At 31.9% G+C, this 26,017-nt stretch overlaps 2 protein-coding genes across 2 annotated transcripts; one reads left to right on the top strand and one right to left on the bottom strand.

Moving 5' to 3' along the window:
* Positions 1-10,771: 10,771 nt before the first annotated feature.
* On the top strand, positions 10,772-19,795 carry LOC147386719 (E3 ubiquitin-protein ligase RING1-like). Its single transcript, XM_086422346.1, has 2 exons — positions 10,772-11,819; positions 19,583-19,795. Exon 1 carries the CDS (start codon positions 10,834-10,836, stop codon positions 11,806-11,808), a length of 975 nt encoding a protein of 324 aa, XP_086278472.1. The 5' UTR covers positions 10,772-10,833; the 3' UTR covers positions 11,809-11,819; positions 19,583-19,795.
* A 1,209-nt stretch (positions 19,796-21,004) lies between these two features.
* WCRKC1 (WCRKC thioredoxin 1) lies at positions 21,005-24,636 on the bottom strand. The gene is made up of 5 exons (XM_086422347.1): positions 24,118-24,636; positions 23,020-23,094; positions 21,476-21,542; positions 21,323-21,340; positions 21,005-21,222 (listed from the first exon to the last, which is right to left on the bottom strand). Exons 1-5 carry the CDS (start codon positions 24,429-24,431, stop codon positions 21,124-21,126), a joined length of 573 nt encoding a protein of 190 aa, XP_086278473.1. The 5' UTR covers positions 24,432-24,636; the 3' UTR covers positions 21,005-21,123.
* Positions 24,637-26,017: the final 1,381 nt, after the last annotated feature.

Below are 26,017 nucleotides of genomic sequence, written 5' to 3'. Positions count from 1 at the left end.
ATAATTCAATAAAAAAATTTCCTAATTCCACTTAGACAATAAATTGCATAAAACAAATTTTCTTTTCAAAGTAACGGAAAATAGATTTCAAAAACTATTTTGACACATTCTAGAAGAAAATCACTCGTTCATCAAAATGACACGAGAGCAAAACGTGGAGAAAGTCAATTCAGAGATAATAACTAGAATAAAAGGGGTTAACATTTATTAACCATTTTTTCAGATTTGACAAGTATCTAAATACAGACCAAATAAAAATCAAACAGAATATTACTTAAATAGAATGACAAAGAAAAATCATATTAACCAACAAAATGTCAAAATCTGACTTTAACCAAATTTTAAGTGTTCAATACATTAGTTAGTGAGTCAATCCCATTGGTCTCATAGTTTTTCGATAAAGAAAAATTCTGTTATGAATTTTCAATCATAAACTACCTAGAAAAATACCATAAACATATGAATTAATAACATCCAAAGTATTGAAATTAAACTAATATTTAGACTTCTCGAAGATATAAAATAGCACCTAATATCCCTTAAACCCACAAAATCAATTTAAAATGAATAAGAACATTTCAATAAGAAGAGGTATCTATAGTTCCATCAAATTCTCCATTTTTACCATCGTCAACTAGTCAATCTGAAAAAAAAAGATAGGGTGAACTACTTGAATCCCATAGGATTGTTCTCAAGCACTATACTACTTTTCAAGGAAAATATATAAAACATATGAAAATATTTATAAACCTTCACACATTTCATCACATGTATTGATCATTAAAATATCACTCATGTAATCACTTTGTCATATATCATACATTATGCAAATCGACACATCTCATGCCAACTCGGGCAACACCAATCATGTATTATGCTAACTTGGGCATACCAACGACGGTTCATGCCAACTCATGCAACACCAACCACATCTCACGCAAGAAACATTCCTCGAGGGCTTTAGGGCATTCCCACCTAAGGACCCATGGTCCTAACTTGTTCATCAACGGGCTTATACGAAAAGTTCATAGCCCTTCGTTACACAACACATGCATTATGCACTATGCTTTATGTTCTATGCAACAAATTCTCAATATTTCAAGTTCATACCACTCAAAGTAATCATATTAACTTAATTTTAGATCATATTCTCACATGAAAAGAAAGCATATAATATTCTACTAACATTTTTCTCATATGCAAATATGTGTTCTTTGAAAAAAAAAAATTAATATTAAAGAACACCTACTTTATAAAGGAAAAATGCTAAATTTTCACTAGAATTTCCTCTTCAATCCAACCCTTCTCTTGCCTCCCCTAGCACTAATGGAGTCTCCAAAACTCTTAATGTCTTCCACCTCTCTCTATCTTCTATATTTCTTAACATATAAGTATAGAGAATTCTAATATAAAAAAATTCCAGATTTTTATCCTCTAAAAATCTATTTTCTTTGATGACATTCCTTACATAGTTTATTCCACAAGCGAACTCTTAAATCCTCCAACACATTAATAGAATATATAAATAATATTTTTGAATTTTAAAATTTTTGTTGAATGGAGGGAGGATCTAAATTTAAATTATTTCAAACTCCAACTCTTCTTAGATATTGGGCTTTACTCTTATTTCTATTAATAAAAGTCTATTACAAACAATCTAATAAGGCACATGGATTAAATCCTCAAAAGAAAAAAGTTCAAACTTGAATTTTTTTTAATATCATGAATACCACTATTATTATCATTATTATTTTCTATGATAAAACAACTTATTTTTATCATGAAACAAACAATCCATGGTTAAAATGAATAAGGTTTTTACAGAAATGGTATAAAAATGTAACTTAGAACTAACCCCGTTATTTTGTCATAATCAAATTGACATGATCGTCAGATTAGATAGTGTTATATTTATTTTAATTTATTTATATACACATGTAGACACCTCAATTTGAACGGATCCCACTTGAAAGGATAAAAAAAATTAGTTTTTAAAATTCGTCAATAAACCTAAAAATCCCAAATCCCAGAAAATCAATTTTTCGATCAAAACAAAAGGTCTTAAGACCCCTAAGGGTCTCATGGACCCACAATAATGCCTCATAAACCCCTCACATTCTTCATCTCTCACCGTTTCAATTCCAAATTCAAAATTGTCCTAAAGCCTACCTAAGGCCCACCAACCTTCAACTCCATAAAAACCATTTTAGCCTTACCCTAAAATAAGTTTAACCCTAGTCAATGCCTCAACCTAACCAAACCCTAATCCCATGCAACCCAACACCAACCCAAATCCTAGATTCAAGTTAATCCTAAGACTTAAACATTCATCAAGACACAAGCCCAATCGAATCAAACACAAACCTAAAGTCCATACCCTTATCCATATTTATACTCATGATCAACACCAATCAAGATCCATGCAAACCATTGATTATCAAGGGGGACACTTGTCACCACTACCCTTTATCGCCCAAATTCTTTTAACCAAACCCATAATCATCCTCAAAAAGTAAACCAATCTACGCCCATGTCATAATCTATTCCCATCATTCCATAAAAAATCAATCAATTCACATCCATTCTCCTTAATCAACTCATCTAACACACACACCCACACCCTTAGGATACTTGCCACCACCTACTTCACCATTCCAAAACTTAATCACCTAATCCCTTATATAACTCATTCTCTTAACCAAACACCACACTCTTTAACCCCACCTAATACTTAACCTATATAGGTTGAAGGATCCAACCCACTTGGGTCAAGAATGATCTATTCCCATCACCTTACACAAATACCCCTCTCCAACCTCCAAATAACATACCTCTTATACCTACACCTCATGCCATTATCTTCTAACATTTCTCTTTTGACATTTCTAACCCTAAAAACAACCCAATAATTTTATAAATACCCCCCTTACCTCTAAAAAAAGGGATTCATGTTATCAGGCTCTAAAAGATTCAAAATTCTCAACTCCTTTATTCCTCTCTCACTACATCCTCTTCTTTAAAAGGAACTTATATAACTCTACTAAGGACTTAAAGAAGAAAGAATAAGAAAAAAAAAACTAGAAGGAATGCCCAATCCTCAAGGTGGGTTAGACATAGTGTTGTACCCCCTCTCTTCTCCTCTCCATCTTCCTCTTTTACTTATTCCCTTCACTTCTTTTATTTTTATTTTTAGAAAACCCCTAAGATGTAGTACTCCCCCTCTCTTACCTCCAGTAGATTAGACTTCGATTCGATCGAAAGTGTAGGGGTTGTAATTATTTTAGAAAAGAAAACTTCTCAATCCATGAGAATGTGCTCATATTTACTAGCTGACACTTTCCAAATTTAAGTTCTTAAGGCATGGTATTGATGATGATCATCTCCGTCAATGTGATGATCTTTATGATCTGAGCTGATAGTAAATCCCTTACGTATAAGGGCATAAGTTGTCGATCATTTGACTCTTTTTTTATTTATTTCGTTTTATTCATAAATGACCATGCCTTTCGAGGTTACTATCATTTGATGAAGAGAGAGGGGTACCTAACACATTTCCCTTCCTTTAATCGAACCACTTACCTAGATCCTAGGTGGATCGACATCCTAATCCGTACGAGTCACTATGGTGCCAAAATGACATTTTTTTCAAAAAATACATTTCAGGTAACCATTCACACCCTTTTATAAAAAAGAATGGTGATGACTCCAAATCCTTGTAGAGGTGATCTTCAGATTTGAAAATCACGTATCAAAAATGTGTGTGAATGAAATACTTCTTTTTTCCTATTCTACCCATTGAGTGAACCCTTCAACATGTGTTTGACGTGGTTCACATAGTGAAACGTGGTTTGTTAGAGTCTTGCAAAAATCTTTAGCACATTAGAGACTTGTTGGAGAGTTGTGGTGCCTTAAGTATCTTTTATTTAACCCTTCAACGCATATCACAAAAAAATACAAATTAAGAATCAAGGGCGGAGCTAGGATTTGTTTTCATGGAGGCAACTATGAACTCATTAATAATATTAAATTTTGATTTTTAAAAAGTACAAAAATTAACTTTTACTATATTTTCAATAATTTGACACTTACAAGAAGTATAAACTCGTAATATATATACAAAATTTTTACATCGTTTCCAAAAAGACCTAATCATTGATATATATACATAAATTTTCACAATCGTTCCCGTCGAGTTTTCATATTCTGAAAGTATTGAATGATCATCTCATTATTAATGACATCAAACACATCTTTCTCGATATACGTAATCAAGGAATCATTCATCCATTGATCTCCCATTGGTTACACAATCGATTCTTTACTATATTCATTGCTGAAAAAGCTCTTTCAATGGTTATAGTTGTCACTGGTAATATCAATGCTAGTTTCATAATCAAATACACTAATTGATATACAACATTTCTTTTTGTCTCAATTAACTTCTCTACAAGGCCATCGATTCCTTTAAGTTGTAAAAATTCATTGTTAGAGCGCACATCAAGTATATAAGTTTTAAGTTGATTATCAAGTGTCATAATTTTCACGTTAGAAAATTTTGATGGGTAAAATTGAACAAGACAAATCAACTTATCCTTATTAAAAATAGAGAATGAATCACATGGATTCAAGCATGCCACACAAAGAAGTAGATCGATGTTTCCTTTTGTAAAACGATTATTAAGCTCTTGAAGTTGCAAATCTAACATCGTACAAAATAATTTAACATGATAATTGTGTAGATTGGTGACTTGTTCAGCATTACATTGTGGTCGCCCTCGAACTACATACATATCATTCATACTCGGTATAATAATATCATGTCTTTTATAAAAAGAAGAAACTTCATTAAGTAAAAATTCCCATCCAATATCTCTCATTGTTTGTAACCGTTGCTTAGATACTTTAACCAAGGCCAAATCATTTACAATATCTTGATCTTTCATCTACAGTGCTTATGACAATTCATTTGAAATTCCCAAAATAGTTTTCATTAAGTGCATGATAAATATAAAGTCAAAAGATTGAATCAAATCTAATAAGGCACTTGCTTCACCTCTTTGTTCAGAATTTGTGCCATCCTCTTCAACAGTCACAAACACATCAACAATAGAAGAAAACATAGAAATCAAACTTATCAAAGTACCATAATGTGAGTCCCAACGTGTATCACCAACTCGTTGGAGGCTAGTTTTTTTATTCAAACCACGTCCACTTGAAATTTTACTATATTCCAATGTTTAAATAATATTACTAGCGCATTTTTCTCTTAGAATATCTCGGTGTTTGCACGAAGCTCCCACAACATTCAACAAATTAGCAAGAATATTGAAAAGATTAGCAAATTGACTGTGATTTTTTGCAATAACTACAAGTGCCAGCTGAAGTTGATGAGCAAAACAGTGAACATAAAAGGCAGATTGATTTTTTTCATGATGAGACTTTTGAGACCATTAAATTCTCATCTCATATTACTAGCCCCATCATAACCCTATTCATGTAATCTTGACATACTTAATCCATGTCTTGATAATAATGCTTCAATTGCTGCTTTCAACGATAAAGTTGTTGTGTTACTAACATGGACAATGTTGAGAAACCGCTCAATAACACATCATTTTTTATCTACGTAACGAATCAGAACTACTATTTGTTCTTGGATTGATACGTTACAAGATTCGTCAACCAAAATATAAAATAGATTATCTCCAAGATCATTAACTATTGTATTAGTAGTTTCACTTGCCATATAACGCATACTATTCTTTTGTGTATCATGAGATACAATCTTCAGATTCTTAGGAGTAGTCTTTAACACGACATTTTAACAATTTCATTATGATTTGAAAGAAATTGTAGAAGTTAAATAAAATTTTCATGATTTCTTGAAGAATTAGATTTATCGTGACCTCGAAAGACTAACCCTTGACGTAAAAGAAATCGGATATAATCGATTGTTGCAGTCAAACGAATCCGATACTCATCTCTAGCCTAATGAAATTGTCGAGAAAAAATAACTTCAATGTGTCGACTTTGATTCATTAAATCTTGATATTTCCTCCAAGCTTTGTTATGAACGTTATTTGGGCCTCCAACATGGATTTGAAATCTTTCATTTTTTTTTTCAATTTGTGAATCTCATGGTAATAAAAGAATCGTTACCGACTTACTCATCAAAATCAACTCTCATCAGTTAGCAACACAAGCAAAATGCAGCTTTTTTCGTAATACTATACCCTAACCAATTTTCAAAATTATCAAACCAAGTTGAATTGAAATGACGTGACACATTCCCAAACTTTCTTTATGGGAAATTATGTTCACGAGGTTGACATGGGCCTTTTTGTAAGTACGTTCTTCGAATTTCATTTGATCATTAGAATTATAATCTAAAATTTTGATTCACAACCCAAGATCCGGAGGAAGATCTTCCAGGTTGATTTCAACACGACTATGTTTTGAACATCGTTATATGTCATCATCACTAGGATCATTCCTTACTCGAGTAATAGATGATTGTTCCAAATTGGACTTTCTTATAAGAAATTTATTCATATCTGATTCACAAATTTAATTTATTTAGTTAGATATCAATATTTTTAACATATTTATATATATTAAAGATACATATTATTCTATCTTAAAAAGTTATCTAATCCAACGTTAAAAAATGTTTTTACATGTAAAATAAAAGTAATAAGAACTAATCTAATATGAATCTCGTAATCAATAATTTCAATGAACAATAAAAATTAAAATTAATAACATCACAATTTCATAAGCATAATCAATAATCAACAAATGAGGCTCTACCTGTATATATTCATAAAATGAATAATATTTCATCAAAAGATTAACAATGAGGCTCCACCCCCCTATATATTCATAAAAAAAAAATAATATATCTTCCATAAGTTAACAATAAGGCTCTACCTCCCTGTATATTCAATATTTCATGAATAAATTAACAATAGGATTCCGTCCTCTTGTATATTTATAAAAAGAATAATATTATTTCATCAAGAAATAAATAATAGGACTTCGCTCCCCTGTATATTTATAAAAAGAATAATACTATTTCATCAATAATTAAATAATAGGACTCCGCCCCCTTATATATTCATAAAAGAAATATTAACTTTTCATTATTAAATTAACAATTGGATTTCGCCCCTTATACATTTATAAAAAAAAATAACAATATGAGTTTAAAGGGAATACCTTTGAAGTTAATTTCGATACTTAAATAACAAAATTAGAAGAGTTTTGATCATTGACTGATCAAGGCTTAAGTTAGATGATAAATTGAAAGATTCTTGCAAAATTATACTTGGTTGAGTAAAAAATATAAAAAGTAATTAAGAAAAATTGTCAAAATATACACACCAACTTTAACTGGTAACACATCAATATATTTGAAGGGAATATTCATTAACAATTTAGCAAGGTTTATCTTAAACTTAGATTTTGTAAACACATCGACCTCAAGATAAAAAATTCCAACATTAAAGTCGTTTCATCTTGAAGTTAATCAGCATTTAAAAAAAAATCAAAATGTTATTCTCTTACACAAATCATCAAACACATTTGACGCAATACAAGAATCAAACTCTAATACCACTAACAATTGCAATTTTACTCATGAGGCTTTGAATTAGAGAGAGAGAGAGAGAGAGAGAGAGAGAGAGAGAGAGAGAGAGAGAGAAATAGAGAGAACTACTAAAATCAGAAAAAAATCTATCCTAGACTATCCAAACTTATATTAATATACAAAATTTTAAAAAAAAAAAAAAACTAAATAATAAAATAAAAATGAAAAGGGCTACTATATTTTATTCAAACATGTTAACTTGATTTCGAAAATCTGAGTACAAAGTAGAAACCCTAGATTTTAAAATTTTCTCTATGAATGAACTTTTAATCTTTTCAATATCATATATTTTTAATCCATCATTTTCAACCTAATCATAATCCTATGTAGAAAATCCTAGATTTTTTTTTTAATTCCAATATTTTTCTATTTTTCTAAAAATTCTTATTTGATTTTTCTTCCCAAAATGTTATATTCAAGTTCTTCAACCTCCATTCAAAATTGTATTTAATCCACTCAACATATCTTTGGTCCATTGTTTTAAACTTAATCTGAATCCCATCCAAAAATCAAATCCAAGTAGAAACCCTAAGTTTTAAAAATTCCTTCATGAATAAATTTTTAATCTATTCAGTCTCATATATTTTTAATCCATCATTTCAACTTAATTTTAACCCTATGTAGAAAATCCTAGATATTTTTTTTAATTCCGATATATTTTTTTTAATTCCAATATTTTTCTATTTTCCTAAAAATTCTTATTCTATTTTTCTTCCCAAAATGTCATATTCAAGTTCTTCAACCTTCATTCAAAATTGTATTTAATTCATTCAACATATCTTTAGTTTATTGTTTTAAACTTAACCTGAACCCCATCCAAAAATTAAATCCAAAATCAAATCAAACTCCAAAATGAAACCTCAAATCTTATTCCATTGATCCTCACCTTTTCCAAAATCCAATTCCTATGAAAGTTTGTATAAAATCATCAATTTTCATCTAATGTTCAAAAACCTCTTTCACACGTACACAGACCTCTCACAAAATCAAATCACAATGTCCACAATAGAGAGAGAGAGAGATTACATAACTAAAAGCAATGGAGCACGGAGCGGATGTCACCTATTAAGAGCTTTTCGACTTTGTGGTTCGAATTCGTGGGGTTCTTCTCGCCTTGTTGGCTAGTGGCGATGGAGATAGAGTCGTCTAGCCGTTTAGGTCTTGTAGATCGTGAAAGGGGGTTGAGTCTTGGAGAAGAGAAACCCGTGACGGTTAGTGGTGGTGGAGACGGAAGATTGTAGATCGTGAGAGTTAAGCTAAGAACTAAGAAGGAGTTTCAAAGTTCAGTTTTGCTGAGTTGCTGTGTTGGAGAAAAAACTTGACAGTAGAAGTGTGTGGGGGCAAATTCCTATTCTAAAAAACTTTTAAAATTCTGTGGGGGCAAACTAATACAAATGTAAAAAAATTTAAAAATTATTAGTACCTCCTTACTGTTTTAAAAAATTCTTGTGGGGGCAATTGCTCCTACTGTAAATTCGCCCCCTGTTAAGAATTGTGTTTTCTTCTTCCTCTTTGAGAGAAACATGTTTCTTCTATCTCTTAACTTCAACTTTTTTTATTTTATTTTATTTCCAAAATTACCTTATAAATCTTCAAGTCTAAGTATATCTGAGAGTTATTTAGATTCTCTTATACTGTGTTAATTAAAGAGATCATAACCCATTGAATCTTAGGAGGGAAGTCGCATATACCTGGCAGCATCCTTGGAGCAGGGTGATATTTCCTTTAGGATAACGTGTTCAACACGTACCTTGAGCATCTTATTTCTTCACACTTGCTCTCTTAGCTTTTCAGATTTATTCATCGCTCTATTGGATTCAATATATAATTGTGCAAGGTTTCTTTTCTGGGTTGGATATCCATCACGGAGATTTGAATTAGATTTTGAAGGTTCCTTCCGGGTTAGTTATTTAGTTTAGTTTCGATTTTGGTTTAATCTTGTATGCCATAAGTATTGTTTAAATCAAATTAAGATCGTCATATACAGATTTTTGCTAATAGATTATTAGTATCATAACGCTAAACTTTGAAAAGTGTTGGTATCAATATTAGGATTGGAACTCGGGAGGGTGGGGATTGACTCTGGCCCAACCCAAACTTGACAAACACCAACCTAGCCTACACCCTTGCCCAACCCGACCTCGGGCATGAAATGCTTAACCCGAACCTTAGCTAAGTCAAGTTGGTTAAGTTGTTCAGATTAATTCATTTCTCATTAATACTAAGTAATTTAATATTGGTAAGGATTTATATAAAGACAAGTGACGTGTAAAAGAACTTAAAATTTATAAAAAAATTCCTAAAAATGTGTTTCAAAAGTTTATATACATATAATTATAAGTAAATTTAAAGAGAGAAGAAAAATAATAAAATTGACTAAAATAAATATTTTTTATTATTAATAATTGTAATTTTCAAAAAAAGAAAAAAACATTTGAAGTTGTAATTTTTGTATGACAATATAGAATTACACTTAAAACAAAGCATTAATAACAAATCAATTATTTATCTAATGAAAATAATCATATATTAGTTTTGATATTTAGATAATCAAAAGCATACATATTGAACAATGAAGTATGAGTGTGAAAGAAACCAAGATAAAAAAAAAATTAAATTAAATTATAATCATATTAAGTTCGGGTTCGGACAAATCAAGTTGGTCAATACCTATGCTCGCACCCAATCCAATTTGAGTCGGGTATTTTTTTTGTTGCCCGTACCTAAGGCAAAACCCAAACTAGCTATGCCTAAACATGACCCAAGGTTGGGTTCAGGTTTTGCTGGCTCAAGTTGCAGTCCTAATCAATATAGAGCAAAAAATCTTCTATGAATCATTGAAAAGCTTTTTGCTTCCAATAACACCATGTATTATTATCTTCAAAATCATCAAAAATATACTCACTATATGTTCTAGTATGTATACGAGTTAATTTTTTTATTTTATTTTTTATCATCAGAGTAGAATCATAGCTCATAAATATCAAATTATTAAAATTTACTTACTTATTTATATATACCAAAATAAAAACCAGTCGACTCAGTGGGGATTTTCAAAATTTTCGACGAGTCATCTCGGATATTTGAACGAGTTTTAAGTTTTAACACCACATTGTACCAGAGCTTCTTGGAAGAAATAGCAATCAAGAAACAGAGGCAGAGAGAGAGAGAGAGAGAGGGAGAGAATGTCGACCATTAACACAAGCACTCAGACTCGGACGACCGAGTCCAACAGAAGACGTACATATTGGTGTCACGAGTGCGACATGAGTGTCTCTCTCTTCTCCTCTTCTTCTTCTTCGCCTCCACTCTTCTGTCCTCACTGTCACAGTGACTTTCTCGAAGAAATGGAAATCACTTCCTCTCCAAACCCTAACCCTAGCCCTAACCCTAACCCTAATCCTAATTTCTCCTCTCCTTCTCAAACCCTAAACACAAACACCTACGAAGAATTCGACGAAGATCTCGATTCCTACCAAATAATTCCTTCAACTCTTCGTCTCTCCAACGCATATCTCCTCGATCGTCTAATTCAACATCTCAACGATCCAGAAGACGACGCATCTGGATTCCGCCCAAATCACGGATCATTTCCTGCATCGAAATCTTCAATTGAATCCATCCCCTCCATTAAAATCACTACTTCTTTCTTGGGTTCCGATTCAATTCTTTGCCCAATCTGTAAAGATGAGTTCTTGATTGATTTAGAGGTTAAACAGTTACCTTGTAATCATCTCTACCATTTCGATTGTATTCTTCCGTGGCTTTCCCAGCATAATTCGTGCCCTGTTTGCCGATATTGTTTCCCGACTGATGAGATCGAGCGGAAATCGAGTGAGAGAGCGAGGTTTGCCGTTAGGTTTGGGAATTTGATGACTGGAGAAGAGGAAGAAGAGGAGGAGGGTTTGTTTGGGATGGAGAGTACATTGAGGCGTATCGTGAGAAGACATCAAGATGGTTTTCCAATGAGATCGACTTCTTTGGGTTCTTCTTCGTCCCCGGCTCAGATGGCAGAAGCTGAGATAAGCTCAGGAGGACCTACGACTAGTGGTGAGACTGTGTCGAGCTTTCCGGTTGAAGGAGGGAGTCGTGGAAATGGTAGGTTGGATGAAGATCGTGATACAGTAATGTCTGGAGTTAGGGAAGGTATCTTGGATTAAGAGAGTTAAAGGTATGATTTTTGGTTGATTCTTTGTTGTTTTATTTTTCTGATAGATGTTTTCGACTGAATTGTTCTCTTTTGGTCTTCAATTTGCTCTTTTCGATCTTTAATTTGTGTGTTCCTTCTAACTTGGACATGATCAAGATAGATTGTAACGGCAAAATAGGATTTGTTTTGATGAAATAAGGAAAATATTTGTGACCTTCACAGTCCCAAGATTGGAATCCCACATTCTCTGAAATTTAAATGAGATATCAGATAACAACTAAATCTATTTAAGTTGATTGAGGCAGTGAGAGCGGATATGAACACAATTGAATTGACATAAGACATGGCTTTAAACAGAATTGAATAGAGGAAGGTGTTTCATTTATTTGACGCCAAGTTTTTGGGTTAAGGCTTTTTTGATGATGAAGACTCTATCTTGAGCCATATCTTTAGTCAAGACATGCATTGTCATATATATATATATATATTTTTTTTACTACCTCCATACATGTCATTTTTGGTTCTCAAATGTTGGGTCATAACTTGTATAAAACATAAATGATTTGTTTGAATACTTGTAGATAACGACAAAACAAGTTACTGGCAATCCCGATATGAATTATGACGACACTATTCTAATTGCATAACTATACAAACAAAAGATCTTGTTATTTTTTTGATAGGCAAACATATTAGTGCGTATATATGAAGATTTTGACCACTAACTCTATATGTTCTTTTTAGATAGTTAGTGAACCTAAGTCTCTACGTTCTTAGTAAACATATGAAGACAGTTGTTTTCCTTAGTCTCTATGTTCTTTGTTTGAGGTTGGCTGAATCTTGAAAATGTTTTTTAGCCTTTATGAGGATCTCGTGGAGCATTGCCCCCATTTGCGATTTTTAGGGAATCTGAAAAGAAAGAAACCACCGACTTGAGAATAAAAAAATATTAACTTCAATAGACTATCATTTCTATTATAGGATTCATTTTCTTTAGGTGTAAGGTTTTCAAATAATTTAAAAGAGTATTTTTTGAGGATCGATTGGGAAGATGGGATTGGGTGTGTTCCATTTCTTTATGATTTGGTCGAGGTGAGGGGTCTTTTGTGGCCATTTATAGTTTGTTTGAGTTTCTTATTCCTTTGGATCTTTCAATTGGTCATCTCGAGTTCTCGACCTACAAGTAATTTGAACAATTGAGAGTTGAGACAATTAATGAGATAGAAACTATATTTAACAATTAAGTGATGAAACATGAAGTTGGATTTCTTATCGATAAAAGATATTTTTTTTAGATGCCAGCTTGGTAGGTTGGTAAAGTTTGTGGGTGTTGACACATGTCTTCATCATTGCCATGCATGTGTGAGTGTGTGTGTTGTATACATTATGATGCATGACATCAAGGTTAATAGGGCTTCAACCTCCACTATTTTCAGTCAAACCATCTTGCATGTATAATGCACGAGGTTGAACTCTAACTTATTAGAGATGGATGAGGGTTTTTTCTACACATCATGTGGCATTCTAAAAAGAAAACAAAGGAGGGGAATAGAAAAAGGGGGGAGAGGGGAATGTAATAACCTTGAAAAGTAAATCTACCCTAACCCACCTAGTGTTCTTGTCGTTATCTTCTTCTTCCTTCAAAGTTTTTAGTGGAAGTTCTTAGAAGAGGAGAAGGGTTAGAGATTCTTGATGAGTGAAGGGTTAGAGAATGGTGTAGGGATTTTTGAGAGGGCTTAAGGCTAGAAGAAGGTTGAGTAAAAAATTGGGTAGAGTTTAGGGTTGAGATGGGGACTTGAGAGCATGGTTTGTTTTATAGAAAATGAGGTTTTTTGTAGAGGTTTTAGGAGACTTTTTGGGGGTAAAGTGGTCCAACCCTAAAAACAAAGGGAAAGGACATGGGGTTTATGTTGTTTCTTTTTAGAATTTTCATTTTCATGAGGGTAAAAGTGGGAATTGTGAGATGAAATGCTAAAAACATTTTTGATCTTTGGTATATTAGTAAATATTTTCAAAAGTAGGGGTAAAGAAGTGAGAGACAAAAAGTGTTTTTGGGAGGATGAATGGGGAGTGACATGTGTAAAGGTGATGTGGTAGGTAAAAACTAGATTTTGGTTCATTTGTAAATAACACATAAAGCAAGGGTAAATGGGAACAGATGAAAAAATGCTTTTGGGAACATGAATAGGAGGGTGTCATGTGTAAAGTTGACCTTAATCCTCATGTAAATAACTTCAAAAGGAAAGGAAAAGAGATAAATTTGAAATTGGCCCTCTTAGAGTGTGACATGTGTCCTCTTTTAGGGAAATGTGTGAGACCATGGGCTTTGGGCTTATTAGGTCTTGAAATGAGTCATCGGCTTGGACTTAGATATGGGTTTGACTTGGGTTAGGGGTTTGAACCTGGGTTTAGGTTAGGGATGAGTTTAAAATGGGCTTTGGTATTAGACATGGGTTTGTAATAAGAAAGGGCTTAGGTTTAGAGTAGGGATTTGAACGGGCTTGGATTATGAAAAAGTAAAAGGGAAAATGAATGGGAGGAATAAGAATTTGTCTAGTGGTGAGCAAAAAGGGGAAGTAAATGGAAAAAAGCCAAGTGGCTATTTTAGGGATCCATAGGTCGAAATAAAGGGTTTTGGGGGCTTCTTTCATAAGCGGGCTTGCGCAATTTGGGGTGTTTATAGTTATTGTAAAATTCATAAATCTGAAATTTCTTTAGTTAAAAATTTAACAGAACTTTCGGTTTAAATATGTCAGAAAATAAAGTTTTTTAGTTTCAGTTTCTTCACAAAAGTTGTGGCACTCTTCATTCTCTTTCTAATGAGGCTGATTTCACTCAAATCTGGCATTGGAGTAAAAAAGTTATTCTTGTTTTACTAACGTGCACAGAGCTGCACAGAGCCCTATTTTAGATACGGGAAAAACTATTTTCTATATTATCATTATTTTTAGAATAATATGAGGACAACATGATCATATCACCATTTTTATCATCAATCATCTATTCAAAAAATCAAAACATGAAAATACATGATTTTCATAGAAATTAATTAATTATATTTAAGTGTTAGAATCACTAATCTTTTAGATGTTTCCAAATGGGTCTTAGAGTGATTTGATCTACATATTTTATTCTTGCTCATTTCCCTGTTTTTCTCGTGACAATTGAATCAAGATTTTTAATGGAGTTTTGAGGAAAGAAGAATTGATAAAAAGAGATTCTAGAATTTTCAAAGGACTTAATAAAAGAGATTAGGATTTAAAAAACAACTTTAAAACTCTCCCACGAGAACTCCACGATTATTCAAGATTAGGGAGCTTCTAAATTTCTCAATTTTTACACAAACCCCCTTCCAAAGAAGGGTTATACGGATAGGATAGTTGGGAGTCCGACCAAATCTTACTTTTCTCTTCCAAAAGAAATACCCTCCTTAGTCTAATTTTTACCTTTTTATCCACTTTATCCATTCAATAAACAAAAAATTACTAATACTCTTATTAGGTTTAGGTATTTAACTCTCCATACCCTTTCTCCGTTAAAAAAAATAAAAATAGAAGTTTCTTTTATCTACTTTTAATTATTAAAAAAAAAAAAAGTTTGGGCCTATGGACAAATATTAACTATATGAACTCATTGGCCTTGAGTCCATGGGCTTACTTAAGCCAGAGCTAAGGTTAGGTTACTACAACCAGGAACAAAAATAAGATTTGTAATTCAAAGCACCGTGGGACCCATTGGAAAACATTAAAAAGGTGAGTGGTTCTAACCCTTAAATATAATTAATTTATATGAAAATCATGTATTTTTCATGCTTTGATTTTTTGAATAAATGATTGATGATGATATGGTGATATGATCATGTGGTATTGATATTATTTAAAAATAATAATAGTATAGAAAATACAAAAAAAAATTGATATTTCCCTTGTCTGAAATAGGGTTTTGCGCAATGTTTGTAAAACGAGCATAACTTCTTACTTCGATGTCGGATTTGGGTGAAATCAGGCTCGTTGGAAGAGGAAAAGAGCTCTGCAACTTTTGTGAAGAAATCGAAAACTAGAAAGCTTCATTTTCTATGAGATATTTGAGCCAAAACTAGTGTGAAGTTTTTAACTAAAGAAATTTCTGAATTTTGACTTTTTATAACTTGTTAGTTGTTAATTTTGACATCTATCATTGTTTACATTAGCTTAAATGTTATGAATATAATATTATTTCAATGATTGACTATGTCGTGATTATTGATGTTGTAAAATTTATTGGCTTGACATTAGTATTTTAGTTTGATAATCTTATTATGAAATTTTATTTAATCATCGCATGATCATGATATAGGTGTTGACTTTGAATTAGTTGCTTGATTTTTCATTAATAATTTGAAAAAAGAAAATATTATTTTAGTAAAAATCTTATATGGTGCATAGAAACAAAAATTGATTCTTGGTTCTAATGACTTACGTGAGCTGATTTTATAAGATTGAGTTGCGACTCAGATAAGGAGGGTGTGGAGAGCTCTAGGGTTTAAGACCGGTTTAACACATCAGGGATTGTTTGATCTCATCTACAAAATATGACCCTATAATAATGTTTACTGGTCATTTATGTTGGAGATGTATTCACTGTAAGCGAATAAGATTATTTGAATAATGGTTTGGTTTAAGTTTTGAAGTATTTTTTATACGTATATGATTCATTGAAAGATAGTTTATTTTGTTTTATCGGTAATTTTGTAAGTATTCACAATTATGTTTAGGGTGTCAGAATGAACTCATAGGCTTGTGAAGCTCATGATCTATTTATCATTATTTTTTTAGATTTGGAGTAGCTGCGAAATATGATTTGGAAACATGGGTTCCGATGTAGATAAACTTGCCGACGCTTATCTCAATGCCTATGATCGACTTAAGATGCATCGAAAGAAGAAATCAATAGCATTGACCAAGTCAACTTGGCATCATTGATTGAGTCAACTGTGGTTGACCAAGTCACCTCGACTCAAGCTTTGACCGGTCCACAAGACCTAGTACAACTTCTCTTAGGATTCTTTCATTCATTGAGTTTCTATTTTTTAAGATGTGTAAGTAGTCCTAGTTAGTTTCTATTTCAATTTTAGAAAGTTTCTTTTCCTAGTTAGTTTCTAATTTGCTTTATGTTTAAAATTCGTTTTTGTTCTTTAGGTTATAATTAGGAGTCCTTTTAGATGTCGAAATTGAATTTTAACAGGATTAGAAGGTTAGTAATATATTATAGATAAATTAAGAAGTTACTTTTTAGTATTTTAGAAGGTTTCTAAGTTGTTATGGAGTTATCTATATAAAAAGCTTCAATAAACAAATTCAGTGAAGTAAGTTTTTTTGAAGATTAATTAATAAAAGAAGAAACTTTTCTTCCTTTATTTGTTTTTTTGAGCATAAGAGCCTGATATTGGTTCTTAATTTTAGTGTTTGCAATTGATTTCCATCAATTTGAAACCTAGATTGAAGTTTCTAGTCTATTTTGCTCGACATAGAAATTCTTCATTACTCTTAGTTCTTGAGATTTCATCTTAGAACCAGATTTTTAACATAAGCTCCAGGTTTGTGTGTTCTACCCTACATTAGGTTCACTACGCCATACTATTAGTTTTAAATATTTTATTTGACTAGAAATTGATATTGAGTGAATTACTTTTGTTATTTAAAGTTGATATTTCATTTAATATAGGGTCTGTGGACATGGTAGATATTTATGATGATGTATTGATGTTTAGTTTTGAAAGATAAATTTTATGTTTCAACATAGATTTACTTATGATTTGATTGTATTTATTTTGCATTTTTTTCTCATGAATCGAGGTTTTGGATAACGAGTCTGGTCCTACATTATAGACACAGATGAGCTTCCAGAATTCGTGACATGACAAAATTCCCAAAATAAACTATTTGTACTTTTGTAGAACCTAAGTTGATTGCCCAACACTGATACTTGGTAAACTTCATATTTCTTCCCAAGAATGGTCTTCCTAAGGATTCTACGAAAATCTCCCCCCCTTACTGTTGTTGTCAAACCAAGATTGCCTTGTCAGCTATAATCAACCTCCTAAGATTTCAATCTTCTGTAATATTTTAGGTGACAAATATCTTTCTGTTATTTTCTTCCAATTCTCACTTTCATTTTCTAGGATTTATCCTTGAAGATGGAACTATTGTATTTGTGGGCTTGGGCATTAGATCGTATATGTACAAAAAAAATTAATGGCATAGTACCCTTAATAATAGGAGCTGTGCAACCTCCAGGTAATTGGGTTATTACATTTTTATAGACAAGAAGACACTTTTAGAGATCTAATGACCTAGTGTCAAAAAAAGTACTTGCTAATAAAATGATCTATTCCATCATGTCTCAAGTGGGCTTGGGAGATGTTTATACAGAAGAAATCTCATCTACATGTACGGAGAGGACACTTTCTCACATCCAAAAGAGGATCAATCTTTTCATTTGAGCTTCCATTCCCTTCAATTTGTAAAGCATGACCTTGTGTAAGTTAATTCATTCGTCAAAGGTTGCAACATCATGTGATGTCTCTAGTCAATTTTTTCTAATATCGAATCAGTACAAAATAAAAACAGTTTCTCTGTTCAAATGGTAGCCTTGAGAGACCCACCTAGTTTCGCAGTTTCATTGAGCAACTTTGTTATTTCTTCACGAGCATCTTATCCTGAACTTTTGCCTTCAACAATATTCGCTCCACCCCGACCTTTTATATATTTATTCTTTTGTTTTTTATTCCCTCTTCCTCTATCATGTAGACAAACAATTTTGTGCCAAGTACTTTTGTTCAGTAGATATTAGTACTGATCCATAACAGATTCACTTTGAATCAATAACCGTTTAGGGTGCCAATAGGTCTCGCCATATCATGGTTTCTCAATTGTAGTATAGGCATGCCATAACAATAGTGTCTCACTTTATTTCATAGGAAGGTTCCCTCATAAACCCCCATTGTGCTCACAAGCCTTTTTTTCTCTTCACTGACCATTCCTACAACAAAATAATGACCCTTTTTCTTGTTCAAGTTCATTTCAGCTCGAACCACTCTTCAAATTTATCTAAGGATCTGCAACATTCTTTGCGGTTGCTTAATCATCTCCAAAGAACACCATCGTATCCCCGGCAAAACAGAGATGGGTAACCATCAGAGTCACGCATCTCATATGCAAGTTTAATGTTTCCACCTTCCACAAAATCAGCTTGATTAGAACTAATTAATTAAACACTCTTTACTCCTATTAGCAATGATTTTAGATTTACATTTGTACACAATGTGCAACTGAATACCAGTCTGAAACCGGAAACTGAGGTAAAGTTGATATGGCTGACTTATGCGTGTCTCTATTTTCTTTTATTTCTCTTGCAGATGAGTTAGTGAGTCTATAGTTTTTGGTCCATTTGAAGTCCAAATCACTAAGTTGCGTTGAGCACTCAACTTAGATGTTTACAATTAAGTGTCACTTCTAGTGAAACACTGGGATGATATATTATTGTATATTGTGGGATGAGGATGCCCCACAAATCCCATATTTAATTTTCAGGGTTATTTGTCTAATATGATGAGAAAATAATTCAAGTTTCACTTGATTGAAGTTCTATAGAGCTACAATCAGGAATCTTTGTAGAATCATTATGTTTTTATCTTTAACCAATGACCAAAGTGTATATTATTAAATGTAATTATTCATATATTTAGATTTTTTTTTTTTTTTTTAAACTTCTCTGACCTGAGCTTGCTTTAATTTGTTTTGCAGTTTGTATAAAGTATAGGTTGCCCCAAGGCATATCCAGGAGACCTTCTTCACTATTTCTCACTTAAAATGAAGTGTAAATCTTCACTAAATTTATGTGTAGCTGTTTTTGCCCCCATTTGCACATATTGAATTATTTATGTGATCTAGTACTGTTGCATTGCATGTACATTAATATCACTTTGGTCTTGAATATGTTGATGTTTATGGACCTTCTATGATTTTGCAATTTGTGCTGATCCAGAGGAAGATATGATGCAGTTTTACCCTCCCATGGTTTTAAAATCTGGTATCGCCTTTCATCTTGTCTTTCGCTTTCCCTACCATCAAGTTGACTCATCTGAGTCAATTGTTTCGAACCAGTGAAACTGGTTTAAAATTATTATTTTTCTTACTGCAAAAGCAGATTAGCAGATGATGCTCATTCACAAAATCTGGTTTCCGCTGGTATCTGGGCTTTGCCCAATCCATAGATCACGGGTCTTGTCTAAGGACTAGTCCCGCACCAGGTAAGTGAGGGTGCGGTGTTGCAGGTGGCCCATAAGGAATTAAAGCTCATACTGGGTATTGACGTACACGGCATTAACCGCTTATCGGTCTTAAATTACCATTGAGCCAACCCCCTCGGGGTTTGATTATAGTTGTCTGATTTGAGGTGGTAAAAATAAAAGTAGAACTCCATCTTGTTTTACTTCCCAAATATCTTATTTTGCTCTTAAGATTTGAAGGTTGAAGGATATATAGATTCTTAAAAGATTGAAAATGAGGGCAAAAAATTGTACCTAGGACGATGGGATAGGTGGGTTTGAAGGTGAAATATCAAGGGATTTTGGCTAGAGTTGGAAGATGAAGGCATTTGATTCAAGTCATTTTCGATCAGTAATCCAGGGTAGATGAAGGTCAAAATGAGATTTTGACCTTTGACGAAGGTCAACATATCCCAATTGGACCTTAGAACCAAAAGTTACAATTGATGATCCATAGATCGGCCAGTTGTGTTATTCTGATCATCTTGATTAACTAGTCATCAATATAGATGGCTAACATTGAAAAAAAAAAGGTTAGCGAAGTTCATATGAATATGTGCAACTGTATACAAATTTAGAGGAAAGTTACCAAACCAGGCACAGATGATTCCCAAATTTCTGGCCAGACTCATTTTTTAAAAAGAACATAAACCCATTTTGGTATTTATTTATTTTTATCAAAATGGGTACCCACTATTCAGACCATTTTACTGAATTTACTGTTATATCTTTATTTTGAATTACATAAATGACGTTCACAAGAAGAGTATAAAAGTAAAATTACAAAAGTTAATGAACGGTGGGTACCCTTTTGGTAAAAATAAATAAATAATAAAACACGAGCATAAATCTCTTTTGATAAAAATTCTAAAATCTTATTCATCCGTTTTGGTAATAGACCCGAAAATTTATTTATATATGACTTTGGAAGAAAAAACAATGCATTATAATTGCTAAGATGATGCCATTAGAAGTAAAGAAAGTAGTGAGAGAGAGAGAGACAATCATATCCATCCATCAGATATACTTCTGGATCATCTCTCTGACTTCATCAATCACTAGCCATGCTTTGTGGCCCCCAATTACTTCCTCCTTCATCTCTCCATCCTTCCATAACTGCAAGTTCAGCCCATTAGTATTATTTTTATTTAAAAAATTAAAAAAATATATTAAAAAAAAAAAAGGAATTAAAAAGAGATTGGGAAGATCAACTCACTTGAATAGTTGGCATTTTCTGGGGATGTCAATGGTTGCATTACAAAATTAAATTAGAGGGAGAAATAATTTATTCAAATAAAAGAGAATAAATTAATTAATTAAATAATTGAAAAACACAACAAATTAATTAAAAATAAATAAATATACGTACAGAGATGTTTCCACGCTTCACCAAAGCCTGAGAGACGTTGTTTACGTCCACATAATAAAACTTGATTCTGTTTAAAACATTTTGAAAATATTACTTCAACTTTGCATGCAACACATTATTAATATTTAATAAGTTAAAAAATCTAATACACATTCATATTAGTAAATAAATAAATAGATAAATTCATCAAGACATTTCGATCAGATCCATGTAGAGAATACCTCTTGAATGAATTGCATGTTTGATTGCAAAGAAAATATTGCCTGACAAATCATTTGCAATTGCACAGGCAACTCCTTTTCCAACGTTTGAGCACATCATGAAAATTTTCGTGAAAAATAATTTAGATTTGAGAATTTCATGGCCATCCATTTTCAAAATCTTTAATCAAACCCAAAATAAATTATTTAAAAAAAATAAAATTGAATACAAGTTTTTCCATGAAATCTAGAGGATTCTGGTGTTGGATAGCCAATGTGTCAATCCATTTAAGCTAGATGATCTTTAATAATTTGGTAAGATTTTAAGTCACACTAAAGGTTTCTTGATTTCAAAACAAAATTCACAATCCAACACCACATCTCTCTAGATTTCATGAAAGTTTCAAATCCAAAAAACAAAAATTCAAAAGAAAAAAATAATAATTTGATTTTGATCCAAGGTTTTGAAAATAGATGGCTACTGAACTCCTACTAAACTCCCAAGTTTTAATGGTGAAAAATAATCTTTTATGTTTTTTCTTCTTTAAAGTTCCTAGAATTTTTTGTTTATTATGTTATTTACTTGTGAGAAATAATCTATTAACAAATTATTTTATCATTAATTGCAATCAGTCATCACATAAGCACCCATGAACTAGATCATTATATCTTACATTGTTGACGATGATTCAATCACATATCCTATAATTCATTCCGATACACTGTTAATTTTAATTCCCAAAACATGATTTCCAACAAGATCGCAGGTAATTTTAAAATGACTTTTATAATTAGCAATCTTACTGATAAATTACCAGTGAGATCGCAGGTAATGTTAAAGTCAAATAACCTAGACATTTTTAACGGGAAGATCATTGGTAATCTATTAGCGAGATCACCAATTATAAAAGTGACGAACTCGTTGAAAAACACGTTTTGGGAATTAAAATGAACAATGTATCGAAATCGGAATTTGCCATCTTCAACACACGAAATGGTAATTTACTTTATCTTTTATCCCATTAGCAATGGAATTTATGAAGTACTCACAATCTCAAACAATTAATAACGATAATAATCTTTAAAAGAATAATAATAATAATAATAATATAAATTAACATTTCCAAGACATTATTCTAACAACTTATAAGGCCATAACCATACATGAACATAGTTTTGATCGTTAATATATATAGTAAAAATGGTTGATTCAAAATAAGTATATAAAAAATAATAATAATCTTATTTTTAAATTTAGATAAACTTTTCATGAAATTGTGAATGTTATAATAAATTGAAAATTTGTCGATCTCCAAGATATGAATAAAGAAAGAAAGAGATTACCTTGAATGGTACTCAGTTGCCAGTTTCTCCAATTTGGGCTTCAAATAAATGCATTTACGACACCAAGCAGCCATCCTAACAAATTCAAGAACAAATTTAATCACCATTCCAATTAGGGGTGTCAATGGTTTTGTTCCTAAGGAATTTAGAACTATAACCCATTATATTAGTTCGATTTCAGTTCTTGTCAGTTTCAGGTCCGGTTCCAAAATAAATGAAATTGAAACCGCCAAAAATCACGGGTATCCATCAGTTCCAGTTCTCAAGAATCGAATGACAAAAAAAGTATTTCAAATCATATATAAAAAAAATTCCTTTCAAAAAATTTATTATCAACAAAATTGTTAACTTAGTATTAATTTGTCATACTTTAGGTGCAAATTAATTATTTTTTTTAAAAAAATAAAAATTTATCTTTGTTAGAAGTAATAATTTTTTAGAAGAATAACTCATTTGAAGTTTCAATCGATAATTTATATAAAAAATTGAAGAATTTTATATAACATGCATTTATTTTTTAAATAAAAAATGCCTTAAATCATCTAAGTACGGAAAGAAATGACAAGACATTATCGGTTTGGTTCCATTTTAGACCCGGTTGATATCAGTTCCAATAAAAGGGATCCAGAACCGGGTATTCAGTTCCGGTTCCGGTTCGGTTTCTGTTAAATGGGTACCCATTGACACCCCTAATTCCAATTTCCAAAACAAGATAGAAAATAATAATAATAATTAAAAATGGGTGGAAATTCCAAATATTAGAAAACAAAATTTTGAAATTCCCATTTCAGTGCACTATTTATTTTAATTTTGAAATCCATAAATTACCATTTTTGAAATTAAAATATTTCACTTAAATTGAAAAAAAATAAATCCCGTTTTATAAACTAGTATATATTGGTTAAAAAAAATTCTAGTTTATAAACCAGTAAAAAAATATATTTTAATTCCAAAAATGGTAATTTACCGTTTTCAAAATTAAAATATATAGTGCGCTGAAATGGGAATTTCACAAATTTCATTTTTGGTAAATCTCAAAAAAAATAAAATGTAGAATGAAACCGTTTAATTAATAAAAAAACAAAAGAAAAGGGGTACCAATCGATGATGATGGGCTGCGAGAGCTCTTGAGCTTGCAATAAGATCTGATCTAATTGCTCAATTCCTGTAATGGGTTCCATCTCTACAACATTGGGTTTCGTCACATCTTGCCAAAAAGCCTCTAATTTCATCTCTCTCTTCGATTTCCTTCTCTTTTCCTTATTTACACTGTCACTCCAGAAACCAGGTGACCCGAATCCCACCCCATAAACCACTGATACCGAACAGCTTCCACTATTACACCACTGTTGTTGCTGTTGATTGAAAATTTCTCTGCACACGACGTGAGAATTTGCAACAAATACTGCCATTTAGTATTCTCTCTCTGTCTCTCTAAAAAAAAACACAAAATCAAAGATGAAGGAATGATTTTTTAGGCAAATGGGTTGATTAAAAACATGTTAATTGATCCAGAATTTGTTTCAAATGGTGGGTTTTTTTTTTTTTTTCTTGATAGATGTGGAATTGAGTCAGAGAAATAGTAGAGAAGGGTTAAATTGGAATATAAAAAAAAAATAGAAAATTTAATTTCTCTGTTTCTTATGATAGAGATAAGGAGAAGCTTATCCGAAGGAAAATATTCGAGAGGTGAGAGAAGAAAGTGGGCCCAGGCAAAACTTTGCTGTCCACCTCCAGATTGCAATTTTTATACACTGTATATTTTAAAATGCCACGTGTAAAATAGAGCTATGACTTGTCATGCCAGTCTGTGGGTTAGACTTATTTGCCACTTGGCATTTTTTTTTGGGATTTTGTATCAAATTTTGCTATCAACTTTTAAGCGAAGTATTTCTTGGGGCCAACATGGGTTCAATCCCCTGATAAATATCTTAAGATACTTTCTTTTTATTCGCTAATATGCGCCGGGACTTCAAAAAGAGTACTTATATTGCCGTTACAACATTTTATAATCCAATTCGTGGAGAGGTTTTTAAACTTCCACTTCTAATTTAGGAGATTTCTCTTCAAATTTTTTTTATATTTAATTTGAATGATAAAAGGTAAGAGGATGAAGGATTGAGGTCTCGATGTGATGCTTGTCAAAAATCATCAGATGATTTTATTAGTAAAATGATATAAATCAAAGAAAAAAAGGGAGGAAGTGTGGAGAAGAAGATGAATAGTATTTTAAGAGATCTGGAGATTAAAATTCATCCAACCAACCAATCGATTAATCCTTTTAATTTTTTTAAGGTAACATGTGTCACCATATTATTTGTTTAGGTGTATGATGAGTTGGATAATTAAGATTTACTTTAGTGCTTTGGAAGATGAATCTATCACTTGTAAAAAAAACTTGAATCCGTTATATAAGTCTTACAGGTCATCAATATGAAGTGGAAAAAAAAAAGATCTCTAACATATGATGTCCTATCAGTTTGATATGATCTTATTTTGCATTTATTCATGTGAAAGGATGTGTTCAAACTCAAGTATTTACTCGGGATTGTCTATGTGTTAAGGATTAAGTTGGATATGAGCCAGGGATCAGATCATGAACAAATTAGGGTAAAATACAATCTCGAATTTAGACCAAGTATAAGGTAGAGATTAAATACGAGCTCGGAATTAGATTTGTATAAGATATCACCCAGATGTGAATCAAATTAAATAAGTTCGGACTTCGTTTTTCTCTTAAAGATAACTTCATATTTTAGGAGCGGGTAAGTTAAGGCATGTCGCATTCACCCATCTTGATAAGTTATGCGATCATTGTCATGAATGAGGAGATTTTGTGTATGGGAGAGCTTTTATCTCCTTAAAAGTCTTTTGCCTTATTAGATTACAGACTCTCAATCCGAGTTGAGCTCTTACTGAACTAATTGATTTCCTTTAAACTAACGCGGCTTATTGTCCTACACCTACCAACCCAAGGTCTTAACCGTACTCTTGATTT

This window comes from Akebia trifoliata, chromosome 14, assembly GCF_017979445.1.
Source record: "Akebia trifoliata isolate Shusen 1 chromosome 14, ASM1797944v1, whole genome shotgun sequence".
Classification (NCBI taxonomy): domain Eukaryota; kingdom Viridiplantae; phylum Streptophyta; class Magnoliopsida; order Ranunculales; family Lardizabalaceae; genus Akebia; species Akebia trifoliata.
The sequence above is the reverse complement of the archived record's forward strand: the minus strand, read 5'-3'. Positions and strand labels throughout refer to the sequence as shown.

Coding starts and splice junctions, on each gene's coding strand:
- LOC147386719 (XM_086422346.1), top strand. CDS start 10,834: ATGTCGACCATTAACACAAGCACTCAGACTCGGACGACCGAGTCCAAC.
- WCRKC1 (XM_086422347.1), bottom strand. CDS start 24,431: ATGGCAGTATTTGTTGCAAATTCTCACGTCGTGTGCAGAGAAATTTTC. Junction 23,095..24,117: donor CAGCCCATCATCATCGATTG/GTACCCCTTTTC, acceptor TGAATTTGTTAG/GATGGCTGCTTGGTGTCGTA. Junction 21,543..23,019: donor GCAACTGAGTACCATTCAAG/GTAATCTCTTTC, acceptor TGTTTTAAACAG/AATCAAGTTTTATTATGTGG.